Genomic DNA, 23,460 nt, shown 5'->3' on the forward strand with positions numbered 1-23,460 from the left:
TGGAATTGAAATGCTGTCAGAGCTCTCTGTCTGCACTTGTCTGATTCTGTCTGGGTGTTTCCTTTGGTTAGTCTCTGATTTATGCTTGTGCATATTGATATTGCACAAACTCATTAGGGTGCTGCTGCAGCCATGGACACCAAATGAAAGGATACAGCTCAGGTAGCTTGTGTTCACTATTTCTGGCAAATTGCATTTATGGGGAGATAGTGAGGCAGCTTGGTGAAGTTAAACACACAGACAAGAGCTGCATTTTCAGGGAATAAGTATGGAAAATACTGTATTTCCCACCTTAGCTGCATCAGTGCAGGTTTAGTGGCCAAGGAGTCCATCAGGGCACCGTGCTGTTTCTCTGTGCTGGCAGTGGTGGTTCAATGTTCCAGCAGCACAGCTCCTTGGGGACAGAGGTGGGCAGGAGGAAAGCAAGGAGATCATAAACCTTCTCACACATAAGCTTTGAAGTCAAGGAATATCATTGTTGCTGCTAGTAATAAAGGGATGGGACTATTTTCAGGCTAAGAACCATTTATTGCTCAGATAAACATCAGTCTCAGAGGCTGTGGGATTTTAAGGGAGCAAGAAGTCAGCCATAGCTCAAAGTAGTCACAAGTTCTTTGTTACAAGACAATATAGAACTTTCTACTCTAATGAACAGTTGCCACAAGGTGTATTTTGCTTTTGTAACCTATCACCTTTACTTATTCCTACTGCACTGTGGGTACTTTTGTCTAATAGGCCTTTGTCACACTTACACACATATGCTTCAATTATAACTTCTAAACTCTGAGAAGTTAGAACTTTCTTGTGCTTGTAGTACTCTCTAAGAACTCTAAGTACAAGAAAATTCTAACAGAGTTCTCAGAACTCTCTTGTACTCTGTACAATCACACCTCTACATGATAAACCTTTCACTATCTTATCAGTACAGTTTCTTACTTAAGGTATATTCTTACTTACAACTATAGCAACATAAGTTTCTGATTCTTCTACTTAATGTCTGTGTACTTTATTTTTAAATCAATCCAAGCCCCTTCCAAGGCTGCAGATTAAACTCTTCAGTATTTGTAGAAGTTTCTGTTTTTCTGACTCCCACAGAGGAAGAAAGGAAGAACAGGAGCATTTACTTTCTCAGGAAAGCCCTGAAGTTTCCCTGTGGTGATCTGAGATCTAAATCCTTGCAGCTTTTTGGTGGGAGAGGCACACTCCCACCAAATGTGCATTTGGATGTGCATTAGCACTGCAACGCTGCAGCCCCTGGACAGAAGACTGGAGAGAGGGAAGGCTTCTGGGAAGTTGCCAGCTCCCCAGGAAGTCTCACATCCTTCCTCCTCCAGGGGTTACACAGATTTATGAAGCTGCAAGGCTCAGACACAGCTCCAGCATTTCCATGACATCCATGCTGGCTCCCTGCTGGCGTGTCCTTGGGACCTACCTGTGCTGCTGGGAGCAGAGCCCTGCACAGGCTCTGACCCTGGCCTCTCTTGTGAAGTCCAGCTTTTAAATAAAAATTAGCATCCTAAGCTAAATTGAATTCTTTCATTGGATCTGAAACTCTCCAGCTGCAATTTTGTCTCTGGCTTTTTCCAATTTTTATTTTCCACTGTCCAGAGATACTCCAGAAAAATAGAGTTTCAGAAGCTCTGTGCTTCTGAGAGATAAGCTGAATCCTCAGCAGTGTTTCCATGAGCACAGGACCCCAGCTAGTGCTCGAGTGTCCTGAATTCCCATCCATTAGATGATTCATTCAGGTATTTGTAACGAGTGCTGTCCTGTGTGTGCAGAGATAATGCTAATACAGCAAGCACTCTGTGTGCCCCACGATGCTTTTTGCTCCAAGTCCTTGGCTAATTCCTGATGAAAACTGTCTATACTGTTTATTGATGCTGTCCCTGTAATTTCATTCCATGCACTGTACATCATGGAAGCACCAATTGCCAACCCTGCAATTAAATATCAAGCAATTTTAATGGTTTTTCAGAGATGTCTAATCCATATGTCCATGGAGATTGTCCTGCTTGGCTGAAGCAGCCTGTGGGACACTGGGAGCAAGTGTTCAGCTCTCTGAGCAGGACCTGGTGTGGCCTTAGGTCTGGTAGTGCAGCATTCTTGTCCCTTGGCAAAGCCAGGAGGGAGCTGTGGTTTGACCATGGTTCCTCCTGTGTCCAGGGTTTAGCAGCACCTGCTCCCCATTGCTTTTCCTGTAAGAGAAGGGAATTAGGTGTTCCTGCCCAAGTCATTCCTCCAGGTGTGTCCTGGCCACATGGGACTGATGGCAGTAAAACTGCTTCAGCTTGAAGTTAATCCAAAATGTATGTGAATAGACCTCCAGGCTGTGTGGGAATGTCACTGTCATATTTTCTGGAAAAATCCCTTCACCAGGAATTCTTCTCCTGGGAAGCTGAGAAGCCTCAGATGAAAAAGGAAAACAATATTATCTCATTTGCTTCTCCTGTGTTTTGCTGCTTTGGAATGTGGTTGGAGATTGTTTATCCAACATGTGAATTGTTTCTATTTAATGATCAATCACAGTCCAGCTGTGTCAGTACTCTGGAAGAGGTCACAAGTTTTTCATTAGTATCTTGTTAAGTCTTCTGTAAGGATCCTTTCTCTATTCTTTAGTATAGCATTTTATAATATAAGTACATAAAATAATAAATTAGCCTACTAAGAACATTCAGGCAGATTCTCAATTCCTCCTTCATCCTGGGGACCTAGCAAATACCACATGGGGCCAGCATTTTGTCCAGCCTTCTAGAATGGCATAGGCAAGAGTCTCTTGTCTCTTAATTCCTGCATCAGGTGTAGAAATTCTATTTGAGGTGGAGTTTGTCTTTTAGAAAGATTGTCTTGATTGTATCAAGTGGGGTGGAAAATGCATCACAGTTTCACTGGGTAATTAATGCTGACTCCTTAGCAGGGTTTGGATTCTGTTCCTGCCTGCCCTGCACACTTTTTTGTGCTAGATCTAAGGAGCTGCCAGCTATCAGAAATCTCTGGTACTCATGGTGTGATTCTTGGGGTGTCCTGTGCAGGGCCAGGAGCTGCACTCAATGATCCTTGGGGATCCCTTCCAGTTTAGGATATTCTGTGATTCTCTGATTCTTCTGCTTAAAAGGCTAAACAGGATGTTACCATTTGTATGTGTTTGCTGCTTAATGATGACAACACAGATGTCCTTTTCTTGGTTTGTTTGTGGTGTTTGCCACCTTTCTGCTTCTGCAGGATTGTCCCAAAAATGACCAAGTCTTCCCCTAAATTTGATATCTCTTATGGCAGTCTGTCAGGTTGTGGTCTTCTTTATTTATTTCTATCCCTTTTCTTTAATTGCTGCTCCTTAAAAGGTGATCAAACACTTTCTGAAAATCTTAGTAGTCATTTATTTTGCCTCTGTCACTTCCTTATGCAAGTGTGGGAATAAAATCTCCAATGCCAGAACAGATGGTCTTGTAAATGAACTAGACATTGATTCAAAGCATTTCACAGTGTTTCAGATGATTACACTGAGTAACTCTAGATCAGCTCTCTTGCTTCTTTAGAACTGCATGATTACTTGGAGAAGTTTGTATGAAGCCCTTCTGCATGTCTTTTGCTAAACACTCCATTTTGTGTATTTCCCTAGGAGAGTCTAAGCAATTTACTGCCTTCAGACCTTTAGGGTAATTCTGCAAGTCCAACAAACCCCTTTTCAAGAGCTCCAATTCCCATTTTCTGCTTTCCTAAGTTTTATTCTGGTGATAGGAGGCTCCTGTCTGTTCTGCTCTGCCTTTTGCATTAAGCACTTCCCCAGAGCTGTTGGTGTTTAGTTGGTGTCTGGCACACCACCACAAGTATTTTTCCTTTTTTCTTCTGGAAAATTCTTCTGGGTCTGTTTCTAGCCTTTGTTGAAAGTGTGGATAGCAGCAGGCCAACCTTGTCCATGAAAAGCAGGAGATGAGCCCAGACTAATATTAATTTCATTGCTCAGGGTGAAGAGGTACTGAGAATAAGCATGCAAAAATACACTCTAAAATATATTACATGAAAAATTATTTTGGTCTTAATATTTTACATAAAAAAGGAAAGCTTCTTACAAAATATGTGTATCTAGAACAGGTATTTAAATACTTTTTATTTAAATATGTGCTTTTTAAAATGTGCTAGTCTTGCTAGAGGAGAAAGGCAGAAAATTCCTATGGAGGACTCAAATGGAATAGATAATTCCTGGGTCTTCAGAGAGAATTCACTGAAAGTGCTTTATTGCAATTAGTTTCTTGCTTTGCAGCCAGGCTGGCTGAAATCAGTGACAGCTCTCAAGGAGTAAACCCTTCTCAGCCTGAACTGATTATCAGGACCAACTGGTCAAATTAACTCATGATTTTGCAGGGAACTGCCTTAAAACTGGAATTTTTTAATGCATTAGCTGTTTTCTGTCACAGTCTGGCTTCTTTATTCAGGCATCTAGCTTTAGAGTCAGAGAAGAGGATAAAGAGTTAAAAAGGATAAAGAGTTAGAGACTTTGCTATAGAATTGGATGGTATTTTAGCTTCTACAAATGGTAAGATGGATTAAAAACAAAACCACCAGTCACAGTACCTTCTGTAAGCTCAGTGGATCTGGTGGGAGAGGCTGGAGCTGTACATTCTTCCATCTTTCATGTGTGACATGTAAATTCATTGAGCTTTAATATAAACTGGTTTAAAATCAGGCAGCATCTGCTTAATCCATGAATAGCTGCTGGCTGTGTTAACAGTAAAGAGAGCTCACAGCTGATCCATTTTCTTCTCTATCCTGAAAAGAAAAAGCCAATAGATACAAAAAGAGTAAGTAATAAATATTTTTACACTGCACTGATGAGGCATTCTTAGAAAACAGCAAGCTAAACAACTCTACATAATTCAGTAGATGGAAAAGTGGACTGAGAGTCAGGAAATAATTATGAGAGCCGGGAGAAAATTTTTTCTTTTGTGACAAAATGTGAAGCAGAAATTGTTAATGGAAAATATCCATTTGTGAGGAACACTATTTGTGGTTTTCTTAAAATAGTAAAAGCACCTGAAAAATACCAGGGGGCATGATTTGCAAGTGCACCAAGCAGAGCTGCAGCTTGACAACTTAAACAGCAGTCTGGTCCCCAAGGTGGAGAGGGCTCAGTGTCCCAGGGCAGTGGGACTCCTGGGATAATGCTTTGGGAGGACTCCCAGGTGGCAGGAGGACTGGAGAGCATCCTGTAAAATAAATACTAAATACTGTACTTTCTAAACATAGATGCAATGGAGCTAAATGCCAGCACAGCCTAAAAAGCCCCCTTTGTTAGCCAGAGTAAAGAGTCTGCCTTTCTTGTTGAATGCTGTGGGAGGGGAGGGAAAAATAATTTTCAAAGCTATAAAAAGACTCTCCAAAAGATGCAGTTGGGAGAAGTGGGAGGAGGCACAGATGAAGTGTAGATTTAGAATGTTGAGAAATGATTATTTTATCCAAATCAGCTGGATGGTTAGTTCTTTTAGACTATTATTGCCACCAGAACCTCAGCCCTGCTCTAAATCAACTCAGCATTTCATCAAGAAGCCTATTCTTTGCTTTAAGAGACCAAGAGTGCACAATTATGGGTTTCTTTTCCCCTTTGCATAATAAAATTGGGAGATTATCATCAAGTTTCTATTCAGATTTTAGGAAGGCTTTTTTATTTTATTTTTAAAACTCATCTTTGTCTGTAAAAGCTCCCTGTTCAGGCCAGCATGTGGCAATGATTACTGCTGTAAAGGCTTCGATGGAGATGTGCTCTATTTCATTCTCAATGAGGGTTGATGGCATTTTGAGAGGCTCAGAATATCCTTTGATTACTGTATAAAAAAGGCTGGGCAAGATGGCAGTGCAGCATGCACTAGGAGGGGGCTGCTGCTGCTCCCAGCATCGCTCATCAACTTTCTTTTGTGCCTTTCTCTTTTTTTTTTTTAATATTTTTTTATTTTTTGTCTTCCATGTCACAATCAAAAAATCACGGGTGTGTTGTGGTTTTGGTCTTATTCTCCATCCTTCCCCTGTTTTGGGATTTGAAGCTTGAGGTTTGTACAGAAAAGAAGATGCTGCTGGTCCTGTGCTTTGGACAGAGCAAGAGCAGTGCTGACCCCTCTGTCCCACAGGGAATTGTTGGAACAGGTGGGAAATGGCACCTCATCCCTCTCAAATCGTGGAGAATTGGCTCACTGCTAAAAGGTGCCATTACTGTAAAGTGTCTTGGAGAGTGTATTAAAGAAGAGAGTGACAGAAAGCTACTCATGGGTGACAGGAAGGATGGGGGAGTCAAGGAGATTGGAAGGAAGAGATAGGCAATGCCAGCTGTCTCTGTTCCTGCTCTGCTCTCTGTTTGACACTCAGATGCATTAACACAGACTGAAAGGCAAAGGGAAACCTTGCATCTCCATTCCTGTGTCATGCTTAGATCAAAGTGCAAATTGTGCCAGCTGAAATCCATTTGCCAGCCCCTCTGAAGGTAGGGTGGAGGATGGATGCAGGTTTCTGAGCTCCAGAGAACAGCTGGGTTTCCAAGCCTTTGGTGCTATGCAGCAGAATGCTTTTATTTCCAGTCTGGGTATCAGGCACAAAGAGAGGAGGCTACAGAAAAGCATTTCCCCTACCTTCTCCTGTCAGTGTAGCTGGATACTGAGTTTTGTGCCCAAATTTGGCATCTCTTAAGAGATTATTTTATTTGGTGGGCTTGTCATCTTTGACTTCTCTGCTTGGTGAAGTGTTAGACTGAAAATATGTGGTTTATATCTGGGATTTTCCAGCAACAGCACAGGAAACACTCTGTGCTGTGTACAGGTATGTTGTTTCCCATGCCAAGATTTTGTTTGTGATGTATGCCATTTACTGTTCACAATCCAGACTAAATTAATCCTAGAAGGCAGTTTGGGTGTCTCAATCCATATGGACTGCTCTAAAAGAGTTAACAAGTATGAAAACAGACAATTATGAGAGAAAATGATGCAAGAGAAGGTGGTGATGATTTATCTTTAGCTGAGAAGTTGGTCAGTACTGAGCTGAACCCAGGGGTCAGTGAAACACCCAAACTGACTTTGGACAGATTCAGGGATGTCTTAAACCCCCCATTCTGCCAGGACATGGGCTGGCATACCTCAGCCTATGGGAGCTGAGTTACAGCCCAGGATGCCTGCAAATCCTATCTGTCCTCTGGCTAACAGCAACCAGGAAAATGTTAGATGTAGAAAAAGACTTCATCTTTGTTTCTTCTATTTATTTTTCCTTCTCTGATCTAAGCTGGATGTTTTGTGTCTCAATGGTGAAAGCAGCAGTTGTTGGAGACTGGAGCAAACTGATGCTTACACTGTTTCTATACTTGTGATCAACATTTAAATTAAACATGTGAGATATTCTGAGAAAAGGTACTGCTGGAAAAGGGGCTGGGATGTCATCATTTCCCATAAAGATTCCCCAGTCCCCAACTTTATGGCCAGGGAATGCCAGACTTGTATCAGGTGCTGTGAGCTGTAGGGATGGATATGCTTGAACCTTAACAGACCAGTGTCAAATCCTTTCTATTTATATTTCTATTTCTATGTGGCCTTTCTCTGAGCAGGGGCTGGGACCAGAAACCCCCAGGGGTCTGCAAAGCCTTCCAGCAATTACTGTACAAACAGCATTCAATTTCTATTGAACATTGCACAGTGATCTCATGGTGTGTGCTTTTCCCTTTGGTTTTCATCTCAGAAATATTTGCTGGAGCAGGGCAGAGAAATCTGCAAATTCTGTGGAAGCAGGACTGCAGCCAAGCAGAGGTGGCTGTTTTCTTGGAATGGTCTTTCCTATTTGAATTTCAGTTTGCATCTGTAGTAAAATACCAGGCTGCTCCCTTGGAATTTGCTTGGGGGCTGGGGACACTGCATTGTGTGCTCTGCCTGCAGCCCCACCAGACCATCCCCAATATTATTCAGATCCACTCCCACAAATCAGCTGTCCTTCCTGGAGAACTGCTGAGATTTTGGTGCTTGCAGCAAGGCCTCTTACCTTAGGATGCCTTGCTTTGGTGACTGGAGGCTGGATACTCCCTTAGTTTGAAATTAGGGCAGGAGTTTCTAGGGGAAGGAGGAGAGTGAGTTGTTTCTGGGGGCACACAGCCCAGGACTGATGAGTGGTACAAAGTGTTGCCAGTTTTTGCTCAAAGCAGGTAATTATTGAGTTGCCTGAGGCCTGGAGCACAGGATACCCCTGAACAGCATCCCAGTGGCAAGGCTGGAGTGTTTTACTCCTGCTTTGGTGCTTTTTTTGTGAAGGAGAGGAGGAAGGAGCTGGGTTTATGCACTTTGAGCAGGATCAGAGTGGGCTCAAACATGTGTGTACATTCATGCTGGCAAAGCCTTGCTGAAGCAGAGAGAAATCTTTGTCCTGTGAGTTCAGCAGGCTGCTTAAGAGCAAGGAACAGCAGTGATTGTGCAACCTTGTCAACATTTCTGTGGCTGCCCAGGAAAACCAGCTTGCAGCAGCAAGGGGACTGGACCCAACAAGGCTTTGATTTCATTGCAGTTTAAGAGGCAGCCAGAAAATATTATGTCCCTGCTATAAAGGAGGAGATATTTACCTTCAGGAGATTTTAGAAGCAAGGAATTGGAAAATGAAATTAATGAATAGAAAGCAATAACACAAGCCAATATTCACAGAAATGTTATTTACCTCTCTTGGATCAGGGCTCATTTTACACAAATATTGGCTGTTATAACAGCTGATGTGTCATTGGTATTTTGTACCAGAGGGCCTTGGAAAAAGGCTTTAGGAGACATTTTCTTGGATTTCATTCTTTCTCCACCTTGTCATATTTTTGCCTAAAATTCAATCATGTGGTGTACAGAATGAAATCTTGGGCATTTCTGGGGAGGGCTGCCCATGGAGTGTGATGTAAAGGAGTGAGGCTCCTTCTGGAGTGTGATGAGTTCCCCTGTCAGTGGATGTGTGCACTTCCCAGCTAATGGGGATAGCTCACATTACAGCATCAAAAGGAAGCTGGGATTGATTTTTTTTTTGTATACAAGCTGAGACTTCTTAAGTAGGCTTATGTAGTGAGGTCCTCGAGCAACCAGCCTCTAATGTCTATCTCAAAAAGGCAGAGATGATAATTCCAGTGAGACTTTTAGAATCAGAAATCCAAAATTCTAGAGCTTTTCAGTAAAGCAACACCTGCTGATTTTTTCAAGATAGTATTTAAAATGCAAAACCAACACCACACCACACCACCCCCCTCTACCAAAAATTCAACAAAGTAAATTGCATTTCACATAGAAAACAAAATGTTTTACCTGGTAAAATCCAAACATATTTTCTTCTCACAGTGTGATTCATGTCCTGACCAATAAGAGTTGTTTGAGGGGAATCTTGGAAGCCTACAAAATTATGACCTCACATTGCAATTACCAGTCAATTTAAGCACACTTAAACATTTATATTAAATTTTAAATATTACATTTTCAAACCAACTTAATGGCACCACAGTTGTTTTCTTTGCCTCCTGTTCTAATGGAGCAGTGGCCATAGGGTATCAGCTCACGGGGAAAAACAGTAAAAAGTAAAAAAAAGTGCAGACAGCAGTGGTGGAGAGCCATGTGTAAGGTTCTATGGTAAGGGGTGTTGCAAGACAAATATGTTTAGTACAGCACTATAGGGGAGGCATTAAAAAAACACAATTATAGTGATTTTAGTTGGCAGGCCACTGACTGGAAAGGCTCTTGTCAGCAAAAATAGCAATAAACACATTAATGGCAGTTCATTGTCTGCTGCCATCTTGGGACAGGGCTGTGCTAAGAGGGCCTGTTACTGTGGTGTTATAGTTGCAGAGGATGTATTTAAATATTAGAGTCACAGCCAAGAAGAGCTAAAGATAGGACAGTGGCTTTAGCCTTTTGTGCTGAGGGTGGAGCAGAGCTCACAGACATACAATGCCATCCTGGAACAGTATTTTTTTAAGCTGCTAATCTTCTAAACTTTTACTGGCAGAGGGGTACAGCCCTGTGTACAGAAGTCAAGCCTATTGGCAAAAGACTTGCTTTTCTAAGACACACAGCTTGTTGTTGGGGGTGAGGCATTTGCCCGACTTAATTTTGAATTTTGGGTCCAGTTAGGAAGCCTGACTGATGTGCATGTTTCTCCAAATTAGCTCATACAGCTCATGTGACTTGTTTCATTCATGTGGCCTCTGGTTATGTATCCATCATCCATTTTTCTTTCCTATTAGAGTGAAATTGGACACAGCCCTCCTCCTGCCTACACCCCTATGTCAGGAGTAAGTATTTCACATTCAGCCTTTATTCTTCAGGCTTACCTTCTTTCTTCACTATTTTTTCTTTTTCAAACTCCTTTTTCCTGCATAAATGACTCAAAACCAGGTAATGAAGCGTTGATATAAGGAATCAAATAGTTAAGATCTGTGGATTCATGTGCAGACTCTAGGGAGCCACATCCATAACTCTGACAAACTTTTCTGAAACAGCATTTAGGTGAAAGGCTTGGATGGATGTGTACATCTTTCCTTCCTGTCTGTAGGTCATGATGTTGAAAGTTTCTTGCATGTCTGTACTGACAAGCAAAATGGTAGGTTGAGTTAAACCATTGAGCTGAGGTGCCAATACAAACACAGTCCACCAGCCTGAAATGCACTCCCTGATGGAATTACACATGGTGTGGGTGACCCCATGATTCCCACCACAGGACACACTCAAAGTATCACCCCAGGATAAACAGAGAGTGGTTTCCTCCAAGTCAGGAGATTTCCCAAACATGAGGTTTAAAGGGCTCTGATCAGAAATCATGGGAGGCTGCCAGAGTAAGAGAAGAGAAAACACCACCTTCACCTCCTGCAGCTGTGTGTGTCCAGCCTCCACGTGCCTGGTAGAGGATAAGTTTTCCTGCCCCATTTCTATCCCTTGAGCACTGCTGGGCAGATGGATGCTTTGTGGAAGCCTGGAAGCTCAGGATGGGCAGGGCAGGCACAGAAGGCTCAGCCATGACTTGCTGTTGAAGCTTCTCCCCTTGGGATCCTCCTTTCCCATGCTGTGTGTCCTTTGTTCCAACAGAACCAGTTTGTGTACCGGGATGGTGGCTACACTGCCGAGGTGCCGATGCCATACAGGGCTCCAGGCTGCATCATTCCTGAAGCCCCAGCTGCCCAAGGGGCCACAGCAGAGATCTTTGAAGACTCTTGCTGCAATGGCACGATGCAGAAACAGGTGGCAACCCTGGCAAAGGAGGACAGCAGCACCCAGAGGTACAGCGCTGACCCCACCGTCTTCATTCCCGAGCGCGTCGTGCGGGGAGAGCTGGATGAGGATGGGTACATGACACCGATGAGAGACAAACCTAAAACAGGTAAAGTGCTGCCTTTCCAGAGAGGCTCCTGGTCTAGCCTGGCTGCATTTCTTCTCTTTTTACATCACAGCTTTTCATCAAAAATGGCTTTATTTAGTTACCTGTCAGGTTGAACCATTCTGACTAGGATAATATTCCTTTACATGGGGATTTGGTTTTCTCTCCTTAATTTTCTACTTTGAAATACTCAAATGTGCCAGTATGTCAAAGCTGGTAAGTCCCCCTTTCACTTTTTATTTTTTAAGAAATAACAAGAGGAATGAAAAAAAAGCCAAGCCCCCTTCTTAGCCAAACACAAATCTTCAGTTATTTCCAAGGAAATATCTTCAGCCAGCCACAGTCCCAACTTTGCTTTGTTTATTGATCTTCTTATTCTTGGCATTGTGCTTGGTAAATGTCATGTTGAACCTATCACAGAACTGATACACACAGCTGGCATTTTATACCCAAGAGAAGTCTAGGATTGAAAGAACAAGATGTGCTTTAAAGAGAGCATCACTGCAAGGGAAAGATTGCCTAAATCTGTGCCTGCTCAGTGTGCTGCACTTCCCAGTTTGCCCTCATTCATTTCTTCCTCTCTAAATAATGATAACAGTCATTTAGATGTAAGGGGATGTGTCATTATTAATTTGCTTCCAAAGCTTTGCATTAGCTTTAAAGAAATTAATAAATGCAAATGTAAATTATGTCACAACTGTGTTTGCTAAGAATTTGGACGCCATTTGTCCTTTGTGTTCCGTGATGGAGGAATGGAGGAGCCCTGGGGCTTGACCCATGGCACTAGCAGTTGTGGGAGTCTCTCTTGCAGTGATTTACTTTCAGAGTGAGCCCACATTTATGTACCCATACAGTGCACCCTGGGGATCCTCCTGCAGAGTTCTGCAGGAGCCACCTGAGCCCTCAGGGATGTGGGAGCAGCAGCTCCTTCCTGACCCCCTGGGCACAGACACAGGGTTGTCGTGGTGTGGCCACACACTGTGTGTTCCATGCCAGCTGCAGGGTTCAAACCAAAGCACTGCTTGGCTCTCATCACTAAAAAAAACACATGTCCTGACTATTCAGCTCATATTCAGTGACAGCTGTGGGCTCAAAACTATTCACTGGGTCTTGAAGTTTTGCCTTTAATAGTTTTGGCCCCATTCTGGATGAAACCAGGTGACCCCTTGCACCAGGACTCTCTGTGGAGGTGTGTGCAGAGCCCTTGAGTAGCACCACGCTGCTGGAATTGGGGTGTTAATCCACAGCAAGTGATTTGAGGCAACTGTAGCCTGCTCCAAGTCCCATTTTGCAGCTGATCTAAGGCTCTCTTGTTCCCTTTCCAGGGCTCATTTGTACAACCTTTTTTTCATAATGCTTCAAGGCCCTTTGTCCTTCAGGGATGGAAGGTTTTTAATCAGGCAAATTGTTCTGTTAGAAATGAAGCTGTCTTAAAAGTTAGCCCTTGGGGATAGGCTTTGTGCAGAGAGCCTAACTAAGATTCCTATAGAGTTTTCTGGATGGAAGGACTGCAGAGCAGAGGGTTTGCTAATAGGTCCAAGGTTGCAGAGGCAGATGTTGCTCAGTGTGTTTGGGTCTGTAGATCATATACTGAGAGGAAGTCCAAGGGAGCACATGGGCTGTGGCTCAGCAAGAGCTGTAGCTTAGTTGGCCAGTGTATTTGATAAAAATATCACAATATTGAAATAAGTTTTGATATTTCTAAGTGAAAGGATGTCTTGGAGTTGGTTGCAGATTGGGTTGGGAGCCAGGAAGGAAGGAAGGAAAGAGACTGAAAGAAGGAGTGTACAACCTGGCCTTTCCCGCTTTTGGCAGACGTGGGGTTTGAATGCCCAGAGAAGCCAGGTGGTACCAGCAAAGGCCAGTGGCAGAGCTGCTGTCAGTCTTCCAAGGTGTCTGTTTTAACCCACATTGTGTGGAAAACTTCATTTTTCACAAGTGTGTGTTCAATGTAGTTGGCTCCTGATCCCATCTGGAGTTCTTGGAATGGCTGAGGTGGAGGAGGGTGCTCTAGTCCAAGTGCTGGTACACGGATGGATTACTGTTGGAATGTTGGGGGACACAAGACAGACTTTGGACCTGGTTAACATAAGAGATTTGATAACAAGATGCCTTAGCAAAAGCAAACAGAACTTTGAAAATTAGACCTAGATTGCAAGAAATCAAACAGGTTTACCAGAAAAAGAAAACCCCATTAAACTCTGCAAGCAAGAGATGTTGTTATATGCATAAGTTTATGTATGTGATTTTTAACCTAATCATTGTAGTACACATTACTAGTCTCCCTAAAATAGTATTTAAGTGCTTGTATCCCACAATAAAGTCAGATCCTGATCACAGAGTCAGTCTCCCCGTCTCTCTCCATCGCTGACAGATTACTGCCACTCTAGGCTGACTTATTTTTAATCTTTCCTCAGATTACCTGAACCCAGTGGAAGAGAACCCATTTGTTTCCCGCCGGAAGAACGGAGATCTCCAAGCTGTGGACAACCCGGAGTACCACAGTGCTCCCAACGGGCAGCCCAAAGCAGAGGACGAGTACGTGAACGAGCCCTTGTACCTCAACACCTTCGCCAACACCTTGGAAAACGCCGAGTACCTGAAGAACAATTTGCCAGAGAAAGCCAAGAAGGCCTTTGACAACCCAGACTACTGGAACCACAGCCTGCCCCCACGGAGCACCCTCCAGCACCCGGACTACCTGCAAGAGTACAGCACAAAATACTTTTACAAACAGAACGGACGGATCCGGCCCATAGTGGCAGAGAATCCTGAATACCTCTCTGAGTTCTCCCTGAAGCCTGGCACTGTGCTGCCCCCGCCACCCTACAGACACCGGAACACCGTGGTGTAGTGGCTGTGCTCTCACTCAAGTGGAAAGGCAACCCCTTCTAGCTGCCTCACTCTCACTCCCCCTTTCTCCCTGCCCCTGCCCCTCCTCCCTCCCTCCCTGCCTCCCTCTCTTTCTCCCATGAGCTTCCTCTTCTTGCCAGTTCACTCATTTTTGATATTTCTAAGTGAAAGGATGTCTTGGAGTTGGTTGCAGATTGGGTTGGGAGCCTGGAAGGAAGGAAGGAAAGTGACTGAAAGAAGGAGTGTACAACCTGGCCTTTCCCACTTTCGGCGGACACGGGGGTTGGATGCCCAGAGAAGCCAGGTGGTACCAGCAAAGGCCAGTGGCAGTGCTGCTGTCGAGCTTGTTCTCAGTGATTCAACTGTAGGGAAAGCCACAGAAAGGCTGATTCTTTCAGCAGGAACTGATGAGAGTCTGTACAGCATTCCTGGAAATCTCCATGCAATTTCCATCAGGGTGAAAAATGGACAATTTTTATATCCTGTGTGATAGTGTAGTAATTGAGATTGAGAATCCAATTTCTTTCTCTAACACTTTCTATCCCAGCAACTGAAAATGGCCAACATAGCTTTTCAAAAACATTCAGATCTTCATTGTGGCTTTCCAAGAAATGATGATGTGACTCCCACATACAGCTAAGCCCCTCTTCTGAGCCACACCGTGATTTTGTGCCAATTCCCAGCCACAGAGACTCCTGCTCAGAACTGGTCCCTGACATGACCATTTTTGTATGTGTGCCAACACAACAATCACTCTAAACACAAAATACCTTTCAGAAGAGAGTAACAAAACCACACCTCCAATATGTTCATTTGAAGCTAAAAACCAGGCCAAGAAATGAAGATTTGTATGCCAAAAGTTTTGCTTTCCTGTTTTATATCAGCTGACTATAAACACTTCAAAAGATTGTCACTAATTCTTCCCTCTTTTTCTTCTTCATGGTCATGAAGGGAGCTGGGGATGCTGTCAGGCAACACTGAGGACAAGACAGAGAACTGAAGAGTTTGATTTTCTGTGGGGTGGGGTGGGAAGGGTCCTTTAAACTGGAAGACAGACACTGGACTGGAGAAAACGCACATAGCGGTTCACTGGAAAGTTAGTTTGCACTTAACCTCTGATTTTATTTGAACTGTTTTCTGGATTTTGAATGAAGCAATATGGAAGTGACCAGCAAAATACAAAATAATAATTTTAAATTAAAAAAGAAATATAAATTATTTGTAAAGGATGACTGTGGAAATGCCAAAATGAAGCAAATCAAGTCTTTGGAACAATGTCTGCCATTCCTGAGAGGCCGATGCAGTGACTGCTTCAGAGAATACAGTGAGAGAGCAGCCAGCTCTTGCTGCTGCTCTATGAAGGACAGCAGAGCAAGCCCTGGGAAGGATCAGGGGAGGCAAATGTCCTGCTCTGCCTTGCAGCACAGTACAGAATACCATTTTTCTAAAAGGAGGATTACTCTGGCACAGAAGACAGTGCATATGAGGTTTGAGAAGTCGTAATGTGCATGATTTGCAGAGCTTTCTGTCAAAAATGTAAATAAGTATGAGTCAGTCTCCTTGCGCTTAGTTCTGCTTTTATCAACCTCAGTTTTTAGGTAGACACCCCCTGACCTGCTCCTCTTTGGAAATGTCTTTCAAACCAGAGTTCTGGACGTTTTTAGTGATCTGGGGCAGATGGAACTGGGAAAGGAGACACCAAGGCTTGCTCCTGGCACACCAACACTGTGTGTGTGAGAGCATTTGTGAGCCTAATTCCCACCAAACATCTTAAGGAAGCTTTGGAGATCTGCCTGTCTCTATCCATCAAGGCTTTTAAAGGGAAGAAACAATACCTGGTGGATGGCAATCTTGGGTGATGCAACAATATTTCAGTTTATGCACTTCATCTCTGTTAGGGCTGAGATCTTTAGGGTGACCTGACCTGGCAACAAAACCAGCAAGAACCAGGGGTCTGGAAATGGCATCACCCTCCTCTAAATTCCTGCCATTTCAACACCTTGCCACCTTTAATCTTAGGGAAGCAGAGGAAGGGAGTAAGAACCAAGCAATAGCTACCTGAAGCTTAGTGGGTCAGCTTGACAAAGGTGTGAAGAGATGTTAAACCTGGCTTGGTTGTTTCCCTTGTAGATGGTAAACAAACTGTGATCACAAGGCTGGTTCAGCTGTTGGTGCACCAAGTGTGCCCAGGTGTGCATCAAGTACAAAGCTGAAGGTTCTGAAAGCAGCAACAACAGGTACAGATCTTTGAGCTGGTAAAGGAGATCTTGGGTCAAGTGGTAACAAGGTGGTTTGTGGTGATATGACCACTGCCATGGCATAGATGGACACAATCTGCACTGAGGGACCTCTTCTGGTGCCTCTGGTAGCTCCTCACCACCTTAGGGGACAGGGGCACACACTGGGCAGGGGCTGGGGCACAGGGGGTGGCACAAGGCCCTGGGTGGCTGCTCCAGGGAAGGTTTGCCCACAGCAGTGCTCACAGGGTGTCTCTGCCAGGCTGGGACAATGTTGCCAAGCTGCCTGGGACAGAGAGCAGCACAGCCACATGGGTGTCCTCTTTCAGCAGGACCATAGGTAGGTGGAGAAAGGTTGATTTGTCCCCAAACAGGTCTTGTAACAGAGTAACTCCTGATGGAGAAAAAAATATAAAAAGCTGGCTCAGCTCACATGTTTAAATTGAGAGCTGGACTCAGAGGCTGCTGGGGCAGAGGCAGGCACACCTCCAGAGCCAGGCACAGGGATGGAGCTGCTCACACAAGGTGAGGCCTGTTTGTTCCTCTGGTAATGAAGTAGTGCTCATGTTAGAAACAAGCCCATGGAGTAATCCAAATGTAAATACTGGTGGGGTTTAACAATTTAACGTTTTATTTCTTACAAGGCTTGAATTATTTATTAATTTTATTTGTTGACTGTGGGTGTGCTATAATATATTAAGTAGCATGGAAATGCAGAGGTTCCTGCAGGTGGGGCAGCAGGAAAGCTGGAAGAGGAGCTTGGGCTCTGCCTGGCAGCCAGGAAGAGCCATGCAGTGCCATGCTAGTGGGGTCTGGGATGGCAGAGGCTTAATGAACACAGTGATTCGGGTGGAGGGGAGAGCTCCACACACTGCAGCTTCTCAATTAATTTTTTTTTTAATTATTTTCTGAGCTTCTGGTTTGAGTTGCAGTGGCCAAAACTGGCCCTTGAGTTCCATGCTGTGCCAGTCACCCTTTGCCCAACAGATGGGCCTGTGTGGTGCTGAGGCTGCTGGTGAACCAACCCAGAGAGCAGCAGATATCTGAACCCTGCCCCTTTCCTCTGCAAGAGAAGTTCTGAGCTTAGCTGGCAGGTTTGCAACAGATGGTTTAATGATGGCTAAAGAAAAAAAGAAAGGGAAACTGAAAGCAGAACTTTTTGGCTGCTTTGATTCCAGCAGACACTCCTGGCTGTCCCTAACTCACATCTTTGCCTTACTGGGTATTGCTGCTGGCTTGGGGAAAGAACTTGGGCAAGTGCACATGGCAAAACCATGGCAAGCATTCAGCTGGGATTCATAGGGCATGAAAGATGAGGGCCATGGTCTTTAATGCACAATGACAGGTTTGGGGGAAAAGCACATAAATCCACACACAAACTGTGTTTTGTCAGCACAAAGCAGCAGGTGAGGATGTCAACAGAAGTACTTGGGCTGTGATTCACTCTCTAGTGCTACAGAAGTACCTGGTTATGTTTTGTGGGTTTTAGAATGCAGTCTCCTGTTTAAAATGTTCTGGTTCCTCCTGTCATGGCCTGTGTCACAGGAGAGCAGTGAGCAACTTTTCAAGGGCACGTTTTTACCTGAGTGTGGATCAGCCATTATCCAAGGCACAAAGCAACCTGCTAAAGGAAAGAGAAAAACATTTATTATTTTCTCCTGATCTCTTTCAGTGTAACTTGTCCTAGCTGTTATTACCTACCTGAGGGTTATTGTGAGCAGATGCTGGGGCCAATTGACTCACTGTAACATAATTGGCTGAAACCAACTCCTTTTACATTTACTTCTTCAGATTTTTTCAGATTTTTCTTTTTCTGCAAAACAACCAGGAGGGATTTTTTTACATGGCCATTGGCTCAGATGTAGCAGAGTATTTACAACTATATTTCAAACAGGTTGTCTTTCTCAGGTAGCAAGAGATGGAAATAAATCTGCAGTAGGAGCCACCATGTAGGTCTGTTTGAGGTACCCTGAAATCCTTTTCTGTGTACAAAGAAATGCTGTATTACCCCTGGATGTACCACTTACTTGGCAGGAAATGTGCTTCTTGACTGCAAGGCTCATCTGCAATGATCTGCCACCTGTTCCCACTAAAGATCTCACCCTCAGCCACCACCAATGTCAGCCCAGAAGGAAGGAAAGTGGCAGCTCTGGAAGAACAGCTCACCCTGACCCTGTGGATCCACTCTTTCTAAAATGTCCAAAAATCATGTTTCCATGTTAGTTCTAATATTATTTTAGCATAATTTTGTGTGGAATAGTGGTTTGTTCCAATGGCAGGCTCCTTGCTCTTGAGGAAATCACAGGCAGGTGAAGTTGAGGTTGGTGGTGGTGCTGCAGTGATGGCTGGGATCTGCCTGTAGTTTTGGACAATGCAGAGCACTTTTTAGGGAACTTTGTGGTTGTTCAGGTCTGACTGTTGGTGGTGGGACTCGGTGGGCTTGAGCTGTAGCCAGTCTCATCTCCTAACCAGAGCCAGAGGGACACCTTCTGCCCAGGGTGTCCTCCAGCTGGGGACTGTGGCAGCAATACAGGAAAAGGTGTGAGGGGGATCATCCCAATAGGGAACTAGAGGAGTCAAAGCTGGGTAGTTTTTCCCCCCTTTTTTTAAATTTCATTTGAGAAGTGAGCTTTGTGGACCTTGGCAGAGAGGGGTTTCAAGGGGAGTTTTGTAAGGTGTTAGGCAGTGTGAGTAGTTCTGTCCCAGTTCTTCTCCCCTCACCAATAAAAAAAGCCATGAAATCAGCCTCCAGCAGTGTTGTGGATGAGCCCTTCACCTGCTGTGGAGGTGCATCCTGGCCAGCACCCTCAGGCTGCTGGCTCAGGTGTGACCAGGGCCACAGGTACAGGACCCATGGGCTGTCACTGAGTGCCATTTGCCAGCACTTTGGTCCCCAGCCCAACCTTTGAGCTCTCCTAGGGGGGAAACACTGCATTGTCCATAGCAGTCTGAAGACTAAACCCTTTTGGGATAACCACAGTAGGGAACTGTGACTGGTATTTTCTAAGTGTAGATATGTAAGCTGTTCTTTCGAGGTAAGGTACTCTGACATATGTAGCATAAACTGGTCCTGCTGTTAAATGGGTCGATTATTAACTGAGCAGCTGTGTAGGGGGTAGCTAACTTTGAATGCATGAAATCACTGTTCCTCTGGATTTGGGATGGGAGGTAGGTACTGGCTGCTTGTGGGGGTACTTATGGTGGGGTAATGCAAGAAGGAAATGCAGGTGAAGGAGAAAACTGGGAATTTTTTAAAGGATTTTAAAGATGGAAATCGGTACCCATTTGATACATTATTCACAATGGTTTTAATCCCTTCTTTTGCTCAGTTTTTGCTACTTCCCCAATATTGTAAGCTGGAATTGCTAAATAGGTATCAGGGAAGGGAAACTGAGGGGAAAAGAAGTCTCTTTCTAAGAACAGAGATAGCCAAATTTCATTTCCTGACCTGGTGGTCTTGAACCACTGACTTTTCAGATGAAGCTCCAATTCAGGCCCGGGGTATGACATTAGTGTCCCCTTGGAATCAAAGGCTCCCACCTGGCAGGGGACACTGGGGTAGCACTGGGCTCCTGGTGCCAGCATGGCCCAGCCCAGAGGAACCAGCAGCACACACAGGTGGGGTGGTCTGGGTTCCTGTCAGTCCTCCACGTTCTGAAAGAGCCACAACATCAAACAACAATACTTCTGCCTTATGAAGTACCTTCAGAAGGAGAGAAGTGTCAGCAAGTTGGGGAAGACACTCATTTCTTGCAAAGTGATGCATTCAGAGTTAGCTGCCTTTCTGAAACAAAAATAAAAAGAAATTCAATACCTACTGTATGTTACTTTGAAAATGTGAATAGTATTTTTATAGCTTGTTAAAGACACAGCTAGTTGCATTTGTAAATAAGGATAATGTTGCTTTTATTTTCCTTGTGGACACCATTGTTTGGAACATAATTGTCCTTAGGGTTGATTTGTATATAGGTAATTTGCTTGTGATTTAAGCCGCTCCTCCCCTTTCCTTTCTCTCCCTCCCCACCCTCTGGTTTTGGTTAGAGGTACCATTTTCAGCATTCTGTGTGATTCTGTGTTTTAGCACTGTTGTGGTGTGTTCAGACTTTCTGCACTTGCTTACACAGTAGGGTATGCCAATCGTGTGTGGCGTAATGTTCCTTTAACCTTTCCTTTCTCATATTTTAGCTGTTGGGAATTATACACTGTTAAAATACTTACTGACCTGGGTTAATATTAGGTACATATTTTAGCATAATTTCCCTTCTTTTCATGGTTTCTCGGGTTTTTTCTTTTGTTTTTTTTTTTTTTTTCCTTTCCCTTCCCTTTTGTCTTGTTTGGAAGCTGGGAAGAAACCTGTGGATCTTCTCTTTGTGTGGTTCTATTCCCCACTCCCGTGTGCAGCCCAGAGTTTCTCCTCATGGTCCTTGGGGTAGAGCTTTATCTGTTTGTTAAGGCAAATGTAGACTGCGACCCACCTTGCATCAACCCACGCTCATCCCAGCTGAACAATTTGAAAACTGTTCTGCCTTTTTGTTACATGAATCTGTCAGAAATATATTTTTAATTTAATATAAATGAAATTCAATAAAATATGAAACAAAGTCTCTGTGCACCAGTGAAATCTCTCAGAGGGTGGCTTGTGTGCTGCCAGTGCCACAGAATCTCTATGTCCATGGAAAGCCCTGGCATGGCCCTGACCTGGGGCAGCCACACACCCTACCCCAGCAATCCCAGGGTTGTGCAGTTCTGAGCTTTTCATTCCTTTTAAAACAAACCGCAGCCCATGAATGTGTTGGTGCATGTGTCCTCTGCCCCAACTCACTCACTGATTCATCTGCCCATCTTCTTTGCTGGAGGGAGTAGAGGGTGGTGTGGGGAATTATGCCTGTGTGTATTTAGACACAGAATTCAGTGCATACATAAAATGTAACCCCAAGCACCTCATACCCGTTATCCCAACAGGCACCCTCTGGGTGTGCACCCCACACCTACATGCCTTCATCTCACACCCAGCACCACAGCTTGGCCAGGGCAAGCTGCACCTTTAAATCGAGTTGGAAAACACCTTGGAGATGCTTGCCACGCTCTGAGAGTGAATTAAAAGATTCCCTCCCCAGGAGCTGCAATGCCCACTCTGTGGCTCATTTCAAACCCACAATTCACACACAGACCTGTGAGATTGAACTGAGGCCAGTGATTTAACTGAATCCCTGCCAGTGCCACAGGTTAATTCCCATGGGGTCTGGCACACAGCTGCTCCCAGTGCCCCCAGTGTGCCTTGCTGGCTGCTGAGCATTGCCCCCATTGCCAGGCCTCTGGAAGGCATTTTAAATTTACCTAGAAACCCATGAAGGTCATGTGGCTCTTTGAGGCACATTTTAAAACACTCCAGTCTCCCTGGATTGCCACTCTTTGTTTCACAAATGGCCTCAACATTTTCTCCCCAGCAGCCTGGAAAGGTCATTGCAGACACACACACAATTTTCAGGGCTGAAATCCTGGAGCATTCCCTACACAATTCTCAGGGCTGGAATCCTGGAGCATTCCTCACACAATTCTCAGGGCTGGAATCCTGGAACATTCCCTGCTGCCTCCAGGGAGCAGGAGCACAAGCTGTAACACCACCACTCACTCAGAACTGGTTAGGATGATGGAATTAAGCATTCCCACTTCAGAGCTGTCAGGAATATAAAGTCTGTTTGCCATAGGAGGGGAAGGGGAAGTGAAAGAGCCCTACTGCAAGTCCATGTCCAGCCACACACCACAAGGCTGGAGCACACCCAGGGACACACACAGACACTGGTGGAGCCCCACGTGCTGGAAAATGCCTGGTGCAAATATTTGGCATCACTGAGATCTTCACAATAAAATAGGGCATGACAGAACTCCAGAAATGCTTCAGAAATGAGAAATACAAGTTTTAACACACACCCCCTTTTCCCCAAGTGGGTTTTACTTAACTGGCCATAATATGAAGGAAAGAGTAAATCAATCACCTATTTTGTAGTGAAATACATTAATTTAAAGCCCTCTGCTACTCAGTCAGAGTAGCTTGGCAAAGGCCATGGGGTTCAGGTGTTTAAAGTGGCATGGAAAGCACAGTCCAGCTTTTGCAAGCAGTTTCATGCTGTGTTAGTAGAGATGAAGTTGTTTTCTTGAACCCTGATACATCAGTTTGGCCCATGGCTGCTCAGTGTTCAGCTTACTGAGGTTTGCAGAGGCAATACTGGCCAGCTGGCACATTTTGTCCACAGCAACAAGCCTGTGCCCTGAGCACTGGGGAAATTGGTTTTGCTCCCTCCAAATGCAAAACAAGCAGCCATTGGTAGCACTGTAACACCTCTGTTAAAGCCTGGGACCTTCCCAGCAGGAGAGGCTGCTTAAGCAATTTCAGTAACAGCCCCAGAATTCAGACAAATCTCTTTAAAGCTTGCACTCAGTTTGCAAACCACACAAGGACTGTAAAGCTGCTGAAGAGGCCAAATGAGCCTCTCATTTCAAACAAGCTCTCCAAGGCACTGACGTGAAGTAAAACAGGAAAGGAAAAACCCATCAGCAGGTAAAAATCAGCTCAGCTGCACTGATGAGGCTGAGACTATTGCAAGGTTCAGGAGCCTTTCCTACAGCAACTCTCAACAACTGGGCCAGCAAACAATTTGGAAGCTGCTGCCAGAAGCCAGGAAAAGTCAGGAGGGAGAAAACCAAGCTGCCCTTTGGCTCCTTTAAGCTGCCTATAACACACTGCTCAGCCTAATTTCTGTGCCAGGCTGGCAGGGAGCCCATGCTGGTGGTGGGACAGGCTGTACCAGGCATTGCCTCTGGCTGGGCAGGAACACAGGGCTCTGAGAGACAGCCAAGAGCAGTGCTGCAAGGGCAGTGAGTGGGGAGCTTACCTGAAATGCTGGATTTCTTCCCTGGTCCCTTTGTTTTGGCAAATCCTCTCCTGGCTGAGCCTGAAATGGGTCCTCCTGAGGCATTTCAAGACCACATCACTGAATGTCTGCCAGCTGAACAACTGGGAGAA

General features: G+C 44.5%; 1 protein-coding gene across 2 annotated transcripts in view; it reads left to right on the plus strand.

The window, feature by feature from the left end:
• ERBB4 (erb-b2 receptor tyrosine kinase 4) overlaps positions 1-21,038 on the plus strand; it is a 590,564-nt gene extending 569,526 nt beyond the window's left edge. For both annotated transcript variants that reach the window (XM_077181048.1, XM_077181049.1), the window contains exons 26-27: positions 11,058-11,349; positions 13,764-21,038. In XM_077181048.1, coding sequence (XP_077037163.1) covers positions 11,058-11,349; positions 13,764-14,200 — 729 coding nt within the window. In that variant the 3' untranslated portion in view covers positions 14,201-21,038. The remainder of the gene's footprint in view (positions 1-11,057; positions 11,350-13,763) is intronic.
• The last annotated feature ends 2,422 nt before the right edge of the window (positions 21,039-23,460 follow it).

The sequence above is a fragment of the Agelaius phoeniceus genome, chromosome 7 (assembly GCF_051311805.1).
Source record: "Agelaius phoeniceus isolate bAgePho1 chromosome 7, bAgePho1.hap1, whole genome shotgun sequence".
Lineage (NCBI taxonomy): Eukaryota > Metazoa > Chordata > Aves > Passeriformes > Icteridae > Agelaius > Agelaius phoeniceus.